The sequence below is a fragment of the Belonocnema kinseyi genome, chromosome 4 (assembly GCF_010883055.1).
Source record: "Belonocnema kinseyi isolate 2016_QV_RU_SX_M_011 chromosome 4, B_treatae_v1, whole genome shotgun sequence".
Lineage (NCBI taxonomy): Eukaryota > Metazoa > Arthropoda > Insecta > Hymenoptera > Cynipidae > Belonocnema > Belonocnema kinseyi.
Genome location: NC_046660.1, coordinates 116,803,850 through 116,813,233, shown reverse-complemented (window position 1 = coordinate 116,813,233; position 9,384 = coordinate 116,803,850). Strand labels below are relative to the sequence as shown.

The following is a 9,384-nucleotide window of genomic DNA, read 5'->3' as shown; positions in this document are numbered from 1 at the left end:
GACACAATAAACATTTGCGAACATGGGGAAAGAGTAATTCTACTAGGAGACATGAACGGTTGGGTGGGCATCCAAAATCAGGATACTGAAAGAGTATTAGGTCACTCTGGGGATCCAAGAACAAACTATGACGGAGATAAATTAGTTGGTCTATGCTTAGAAAGGGGTCTGTTTATTACAAATACTTGGTTTAGGCATAAAATGGTCCACATGTACACCTGGTCTAAAGGAAATAGCCGCATTATAATTGACTTTGTTGTTGCGGATGAAAGACTAAGAGAGTTAGTCAAAGATACAAGCGTCATGAGGGATCCTGAATGCAATACTGATCATTACCTTGTGATCTCAAAAATTAACTTAGGTCGGGGATAGAGAAAAAAGAGAACCAAAAAAGCAAAACAAACGCGAATCAAAATTGAGAACCTACAGAAACCGGATGTGCGAATAGATTTCCCAAATAAGATTATTGAAAGCATAGATAGGGCAACATGGGAGGAACGTATAAAAAACAAAGATATTGAGGGCGCCTGGACAATGTTACGGGATATCCTTGTTAGATGTACGATCGAAGTGTGTGGTACCGCAGTTGTAGAAGGAATGTCTGGTGATGCGTGGTGAAATGATGAAATCCAGGCTGCCCAAAAAGCAACAAGAGAAGCGTACAAGAGAACTTTGAACATTGCAGGTCTTAGCAATGAAGAAAGAAGTAGACGTAGAAATGATTATAGACGCGAAAACAGGATACTTAAACGATTAGTTAAAGAAACTAAAGATACAATTAGAGCAGAAGAAGAAATAAAAATACAAAACGACTTTGAAGGAAGCAGGAAACTACTTTATAAAAAAATGAAAGGAAACAAAAATACAGAAATTGTCAACATGAGAAATAGTAGGGGGGAAATGGTATATAATGCAGACGGAATACTAGAGGCTTTCAGAGACTATTTCAGAACATAATTCGGAGATCAAGCTATAGGACACCACAACTGCAATGTTGAACACGATGCGATGGAAAACTCAATTGAGAAAGTATGTGTCACTGAGGTTAGGGATATAATCAAGAACTTGAAAAACGGTTAGGCTGCCGGGGTAGACGGTATTAATGCTGAAATCCTTAAACACGGTGGCGAGTACATACCACATAGAGTGTGAGAATTGATAAATTTATGTTTCAAGATGGGAGACGTCCCAGACGATTGGAAAAAAGCAATTATCGTACCATATACAAGAGAAAGGGAGATAAAAGCGACTGCAATAATGACAGAGGGATTAGCTTATTAAGCAGCGTGAATAAAATATATTCAAAAATACTTATTCGCAGGGTAATGCAAATAACAAAAGCAAAGATTTGAGAAGTCCAAAGTGGGCTTATGTCAGGAAGGTCATGTACGGATCAAATATTTAGCTTAAGGCAAATCACAGAAAAAAGTTTGAGAGCAGGAAAAAAAGTTTTCTGTGCATTTGTTGACCTATAAAAAGCTTTTGATAAGATAGATAGAAGTAAAGTTTGGGAAGTCCTGAAATAGTATGGAGTCAATGGATGGATCCTACAAGCTATAAAAACAATATATACAGGTAGAAAAGCGAGTGTAAGAGTGAATGGGAAACTGAGTGACTGTTTCGATATTATTCAAGGAGTTGGACAAGGATGCGTTATGTCGTCATGGTTATTTATATTATTTATGGACAAGTGTTTAAGAATGGCTCTCTTCGACGAAGAGGGCGTGGATCTCCAAACTGTAAGGGTACGTGGGTTAGCGTTCGCAGATGATAAGGTTATTATGGCAGAGTCTATCGAAGACTTACAAAGAATGTTGAATAAACTAGATGCAAGCATGAAGAGCATGGGCCTCAAAATTAACGCAAATAAAACAAAAACTATAGTGTTCGAAAGAAAGAGTGAAAAAACACTATGCAATATTCTATTAAATGATGAGAGAATTGAACAAGTTGATAAGTTCGTATATCTTGGTAGCTTATTTACTAGGGACGGGAAGATAGATGAGGAATTAGATAGACGAATAAATGAAGGTAAGAAGGTTATTGGTAGAGCAGGTCCCCTTATCAGAAGTAAAAATATATCAAATAAAGCTAAAATGGCAATACATAATTTCATATTTGTACCGACAGTACTATACGGTAGCAAGACATGGACTTATCAAGAAAAAGATAAGAGTAAAATTAACGCAATTGACGTGAGATTCATGCGCATAATATGTGGGAAAACCCTGATGGACAAAGTAAGTAACGAGACAATACTAAAAGAATGTGGTGCAGAAGAGACGCTAGTGGACACATGGGAAAGAAATCGGTTAAGATGGTTCGGACATGTTGAGAGAATGCCAGATGAACGACTAACGAAACAAGTGTATCAAGGTAAAGTAAATGGCAGCGTGCCCAGAGGTAGACTGCGGAAAGAATGGTTAGAATGTGTGAATGAGGCCCTAGTTAGAAGAGACATAAGAAGTCACAGAAACACGTAGGGCGTGCATAAAAAAATTCATGGAAATAAAAGAAGCTAGAGAAGTATGCCAGGACAGGAAAGTATGGCGGCAAATAGTTAATAAAAAGAGTGTCAGTAGAGTGAATGAAGCCTGAAACAAAAGACCTTGGCCACTAATGGACCCAAGTGGGGAACCTTACATAACGACTTCGTGAGGTTCTTCGCTTGGGGTGATTGCTAGAGAGATTGATCAGCAACCTGGGTCGGAGCAGTGTTGCGGAACGAACGTGTTATTTACTTAAATAGCACGAGAATTCTGGATCAATCTGAAAAAATGTCTATCCCTTCCACACACTACCCCTTTTCCCTACCAAGTGAGTCACGCCTACCCCGAAAGGGAAATGGCTTAATGGTGTAATAATAATAATAATAATAATAATAATAATAATAATAAAGTTACTTGCAAACGGAATTAATACGTAGAAAGAACTTTAAAAGGCACGTGACCTATTCTTTGCTTGTACTGCAACTTAGGCGAAACCGGCGGCGTCCTTCCGAATGGTACCGAAAGGATGCAAGTCACACCGAGTAATTTAATGAAGTAAAATTGGTAAATTTACGAAAATTTTATCGTAATCCCCAATTCAGTAATAAACATTTGGAAAACTCCGTTACTTTTGCGTCTGAAATATTTTGTAAATTTTCGAACATTTTTAACAGCGTGTAGGTTAAAATTTGTTTTCAAAAAACTTGCGCTTCACACGGAAAAAATTTAAGTAAATAAACCCTAGCACGTCTTATGAGTTTATGGCATTTTTTGTGATCCTAAAAATTTCTGCATTTTAGGTACAGCCATGTGGAAAAAACCCCGCTCAGCCTTCTTAGGATGAGGGACCCCGCCGACGGCCCAGCTTGGTTGCCCTCATGGATCAAAGATGATATCGTGAAGGCATACGAGACAAATATTGCCACCAAGTTTAAGCTCAATTGAATAATATTTAGAGGTGGTCCCACTCATTTGAAATTTCCCATGTAATTTACATAGGAAAAACTGAGTCAAGCTTTTAAAATGTTGAAACTTTCTCAAATATTTTAAAAATCTAATGCCCGCCAAGGGAGTGGTAACTTCTTGAAAACTGAAAAAACGATCACGAAACTTAGTAAAAAGAGCAAGTGTCTAATAAAAAATAAATTAGGAATGTCGGCTATGAAAATTTTTTAATAAATTGTGCGATAACAATAACATATAATAAATATGACAATAAATTTTAGATTTATTTTGACTTGTTCAGTATTTTCCTTCAACAAAATTACGCCAAATTTGGGTAACATACAGAATATATAAATAAAAATCATTTAGTAGTTTGCTATTCTGATTTTCATCAAAATTTTGTATTGCACCCAATTTTTCTATTTTGCCTCAATTCAATTGGAAAATATAGAGAAAGTTTATCTTTTGAAAATTGAGATGGCCGCTATTTTGAATTTTTTGCAAAATATAAATGTTGCACATGATTATTTTTTTAAGTTTTTCAAACCTTGCGACCTCCTATGTAAACGTTATATTACATTCTCACCATAATGAGAACTTATTGGTTTTATATAAAATTTCACTTTGTCAGTTTTCATCAAATCTCCACGTTTTGAGATCCCATGAGTCAGAAAAAACGATTTTTACGAAGGTGTCTGTCTGCCTGTAATATGTATTCTCTATGCACGATAACTTTCGAAAGATTGATCCGATTGGATTCTGCTTTGGCACACTTTTGTAAGGCCTAAAAAGAAAGAAAGAGATCGTGAAACAGCTATTTTGGATAAAAATTAAAAAAGTAAGCGCATTATCTAAATATTTGAGACTATTTTTTTTAATTTAAACATTCTATGCGCGGCTATTTATAGTACTCGAAAACTTCAACAATTTATTCTCATGACTTTTTTTATGAGAAGGAAAATTATCAGAGTTATATCATTTTCAAGTTCTCAAAAAAAAACAAATCAAAATGAACATTTTAAGCCAAACAACGCATGAAATGAAAAAAGGTCAAGAGAAGAGAAACGTTGATTTTTGAAAGCCCGACAAGATTATCATGACAAATTTTGGAATTTTTTCGAAAAGTTGGAAATTCAAATTTTGATCACACAAAAAATAACAAAAAATAAAAAATTCGCATAGTTTTTGTTTTTAGTCGTGAAAAACATTTAAAATAATAATATAATTATATAAGTTGCTATTAAAAATTAAAATAATACATTTTTCGAAAAACGACACAAGGTACGAACTAAAATTAACAGACTAAAGTTGTTTATCCTAAAAAGATCTATAAATTTGTTATTAATATTTTTTAGATAGGAAGAGTAGATTTTCGTTCAATCGTAAAAAATAAGATTAAACATTTAAAAAATACATTTTTGGAAAAATTACACAAGAGGCGAACAAAATTACAGTACAAAAGTTGTTTAACCAAAAAAATGTCTAAAAGTTTGTTATAAACTCTGGTTATAAAAATATATTAAAAGTAAAAAACTTAACTTTTTGGAAAAAGGACACAAGATACAATAACATTTTATTTAGCAACATTTTTCGCCTACATTACATCTATATTGAATATAAGCATATTAAATTTATGGAAAAACTACACAAGTTGCAGTAAAATATTTAATAATAATTTTTATTTATATATAATTCGCATTTTTTAAATAATAAAAATAAGACAGTGAAAAGGTATGCGCACAAATGCGGGTTAAATACATTATCCAGCGCGAAGCGCGAGACAAATATATTTTTGAGCGCGCAGCGCGAGAACCAACAGTCGCGCGTCCTCGGCGCGCTCAAGCTGGCGAGCGAAGCGAGCCACGCGCATAGCGCGCGATGAGAGTGTGCCCACGCATGGGCAAATTTTTTAGTTTAGATTTTACTAGGTTTTAATATTTGCAAGGTTTGACTCAGATTTTACTATGCACATTGCATGGGAAATTTCAAATCGGTGATAAATATTATCGCTTCATCATCTATCAAACAAGCTACAATATGAACAGAAGATAGATTCTTTCTGCGTAGCAGAAAATTGCACGCAGAAAAAATTTTTGCTAAACTTATAGGATTTTGAGTTAAAATATGGACAGCATAGGTTTCCTGTGAAGATGATCAAATTTTCTGCATTTTGTTACCGAAATTTTCAGTTTTTTTTATCAATTTACGGATATCTTCTGCAATATTTACTGAACTTTTCCGTGAAATTAGCATCTTTAAATGGTAAAGTCTAATCAAAAAGTCTGTAAATTTTACAGAAAGTAGCCGTAAACTCTGCAGAAAATTCCTTCAGCTTTACAGAAAGGCTATACTGCCCTTATTTTAACTGCAAATCCTGTAACTTGAGTAGACTCATCTTTCTCCGTGCACAATATAAAAGCCATAAATCTAAAATTGTAATAATGTTTTTTTTTTTAATTTTCAGCTCTTATGAGTTAACTCGACAAATGCAATTTTTTCCCTTCAACAATATTCAAGGTTCAATACTCAAGGTTCGTTCAATATTGCTTGTAAGTGAGAAAATGTCCGCCTTGTATCATTAAGATTGAGGAGGAGACCCAGAACCGTAAACTTCAGACAAGTTAGCAAAGCAAGATTGAGGGAATACGAGGGTGAATTCACGCGCGTATTACTACGTACACTTCACACGTAATAATCGCATAATAATTCGTAACATCACATAATAGCCTAATAGCCATTAGCATTTTTGTTCACGCTGTATTTTTGTTGCATTTTCGGCATACTTCGTTTTCCGCAATAAAATTTTAAGGTCCTGAAACTCATCGAGTTTTCAACTCGACGCCTCCATTCAATATAAGTCTATATGCTGCACGCAGAAAAAAGAAATGTAATATTTACTTATCAAGAATTGTAAAGGGTTTCTTGTAACCGTAACAGTATAAACTGCTCTTAAGAAGGGGGTGAGAATGTCAAAATCACTTAGCATTTCGTAAATATCACAATGAAATTAAGGTTAATTCAACGGTTACCTTTCAATAAAATCTCTACTCCCTCGTATTACATACTGAACGACATGTCAAATCCACTGAACCGAGATTACAATAGTAGTGCAATGGACATTACCTGCTACCGATCCGATCGGTTTAATTAACTCGCTCTTAAAGTCGCAACGCACCTTATCCGCGCGGAGCACCGGGTGAATTCACGACGCAATCGGCAATGAGTGGATTGCACCACCTAAAAAACATTCCTTTTTGACATTTCTGTAACAGTCGTCACATTACTACATATTCCCACTTCGCAAGGAAGGGGTTTTATAAAAATAATACAATTTTGGATGGCACAACTTTTCACAGATCGCGTACACTTGAGAGTTTATTGGAGCAAGACGTGTTTTTGTTCCGTGATTGTTTCAGCTGACATATAGATATGATGTGTGTTTGCATGCATAACCATGCTAATATTGAAGAAAGTTTGTTCCATTAATTTGCTTTATTTAAACAATTAATATCACTGTACACAAATGTATAACAAAATATGAGTGGTTAACTAAGTTACAAAAGAGTAGAGGTACAATGCAAAGTGATGTTAGGTTGTTCGAGGGTAGTTCAAGACTGTCCTCCGCTGAGGAGCAGGCAAGGGAGGAGGCCAGATTCCGATGTTGCCAGAGATAAACCTAGGTACATTTCAAAATTTGGAAAAATGGCAACCTCGGAGTTTGTCCTGAGATGATTGTTCAAGCAGGCCGAGTTATAACGTTTAATGCCCATGCTAAACCTGACCGCGTCTAAAGTCTATTGAGGGAGGATTGCAGTCTCCATAAAACGTGCCGAGTCTCATTTTACCCTGCTTAATGATACACTAAGATGGAAGGATGAAAGATTTTTGGGCCTTTCTCTCAGTCGTTCAAACATTCAAAGTTTCAATTCAAACAAATTTTACTGTATCTATATTCACTCCAACATTCCGCCCACTTTGAAAGGTCTCCTTTCTAAACAAGAATTAAATGCAATTATATGAAATTCGCCTATAAATAATAAGCACTACATACAAAAAGTTTGAATAATAAGCATTACATACAGATTGTTTGAATAATAAATCTAAAACAAAATCCAAATTAGAAAAAACATTTTTTTTACAAGTGTACATGAATTTTAATCAGATTTCAATCACTGATCACGGGCTGGTCGATGGGAAAAACACATAGTTTTGAGACTGGTCCGAGCTGCCACTTGAGAGGAGGAAGGTGATCTTCCTTTAAAAGAACCAAGGATCCTAATTTAATAGGATCAATATTTGTTCGTGACCATTTAGACCGCTGCTGGAGGTTATGCAAATACTCCTTCTGCCAGCGTTGCCAAAAGTGCTGGACCATTCGTTGTAAGGGCTGGTATCGGTCCAGTCGTGTGACCTGTATGTGAGATAAGTCTGGTTGTGGCAAAGCAACCAACGAGTCTCCAATAAGGAAGTGTCAGGGAGTTAGGGGTTCAAGGTCATTGAGATCGTTGGATAAGGGTGACAGAGGACGAGAATTTAGGCAAGCTTCAACTTGAGTCAGTACTGTGTACAATTCAGAAAATGTTAGTTGAGTCTCACCGATGACTCGCTTCAAGTGGTGCTTTATAGATTTGACAGCGCTTTCCCATAACCCGCCAAAGTGTGGGGCATGGGATGGAATAAAATGCCAATTTATTCCCTCTCGAGATGAAAAATTGGTTACATTTTCTTGGTGTTTAGAGTCACGTAATAATTTCGCAAGTTCCTTAAGCTCGTTCCGAGCGGCGACAAAATTTGTTCCGTTATCTGAGTATATGTTTTGAGGACGACCACGCCGAGATATAAAACGTTGAAGGCAACTTAAGAATCCGTAGGTCGTTAAATCTATCGCTAACCCTAAATGAACGGCCTTTATCACAAAGCATACAAATATACATAAATATGCCTTCGTATTTGTTCGACTTCGAGTTCTATCTTTAACAAGGTACGGCCCTGCATAATCGACTCCACTGGAGTTAAATGGACGAACTGGTGTGACTCGTCCTTCAGGTAAGTTTCCCATAACATATTCTGTACCTACTGGCTTGACTCGGAAACATTGCACGCATTTTCGAAGTACTGTCTTGACAATGCTTTTACATGAAAGTGGCCAGTACTGTTCTCGCAGAGATGCTACCACGCTTTGACATCCAGCGTGCATTAATCGTTTATATTCGTCCTTTATAATTAACTTCGTTAACAGGTGATCCGACGGTAATATAATGGGATGTTTTTTATCAAAAGGAAGAGATGCGTTGTTAAGCCCTCCGCCCACTCTGAGAAGACCGAATTCATCAAGAAACGGTGTGAGTGATTTAAGTTTGCTAGAGTTCGCAAGTTCCCTTTTTTGTTCAATACATTGAATATCAGTGCGAAAAGATTCTGCCTGTGCCAATTTAATCAGTCGATGTTTCGTGTACTTTAATTCTTGGGGTGTGAGAAATCCTATCTTGAAATCGGTAGTCGGCCTGGCTAAAGTATTGCGGATTCGAAAACAATATGAGAGTACCCTGAGTAATTTTACAAAGGACGAGAAACGTTCAAAAATGGTTGAATCTTGATTCGTGAGGGTAACTTGATCTGAAATGCAGCTTCTTTTAATTCCAGGAAAGATTTCAAGATTGATAACTTCTGAAATGGGCCAATTATCAGAGTCCTGTGATAACCAAGTTGGCCCGTGCTATCAGATATCTGATGCCAATAGTTCAGATGGATATTCTTCTTTCGCCTCCTCTCCAAGTTGACGCAAACAGCGGGTGGCCAGGTAGGGGGCAGATGTGGTTCCATAAGTCACAGTGTTCAATTCATAGACTTTAATACGAGGGTGGATTGATAAGTTTCCGGCCTGACCAAGAGATGGCGCCACTAGGCCTACCTTGAGGTGGCGTTCTATAGTACCATCCTTAGATAGCTT

At 36.3% G+C, this 9,384-nt stretch overlaps 2 protein-coding genes across 4 annotated transcripts in view; both read right to left on the bottom strand.

Moving 5' to 3' along the window:
- Positions 1-9,384, bottom strand: part of LOC117170726 — a 271,841-nt gene that overhangs the window by 226,256 nt on the left and 36,201 nt on the right. The window lies entirely within an intron of this gene.
- The window catches only part of LOC117171056, a 2,691-nt gene continuing 1,212 nt past the window's right edge, over positions 7,906-9,384 (bottom strand). The window contains exon 2 of the mRNA XM_033358105.1: positions 7,906-9,126. Coding sequence (XP_033213996.1) covers positions 7,906-9,126 — 1,221 coding nt within the window. The remainder of the gene's footprint in view (positions 9,127-9,384) is intronic.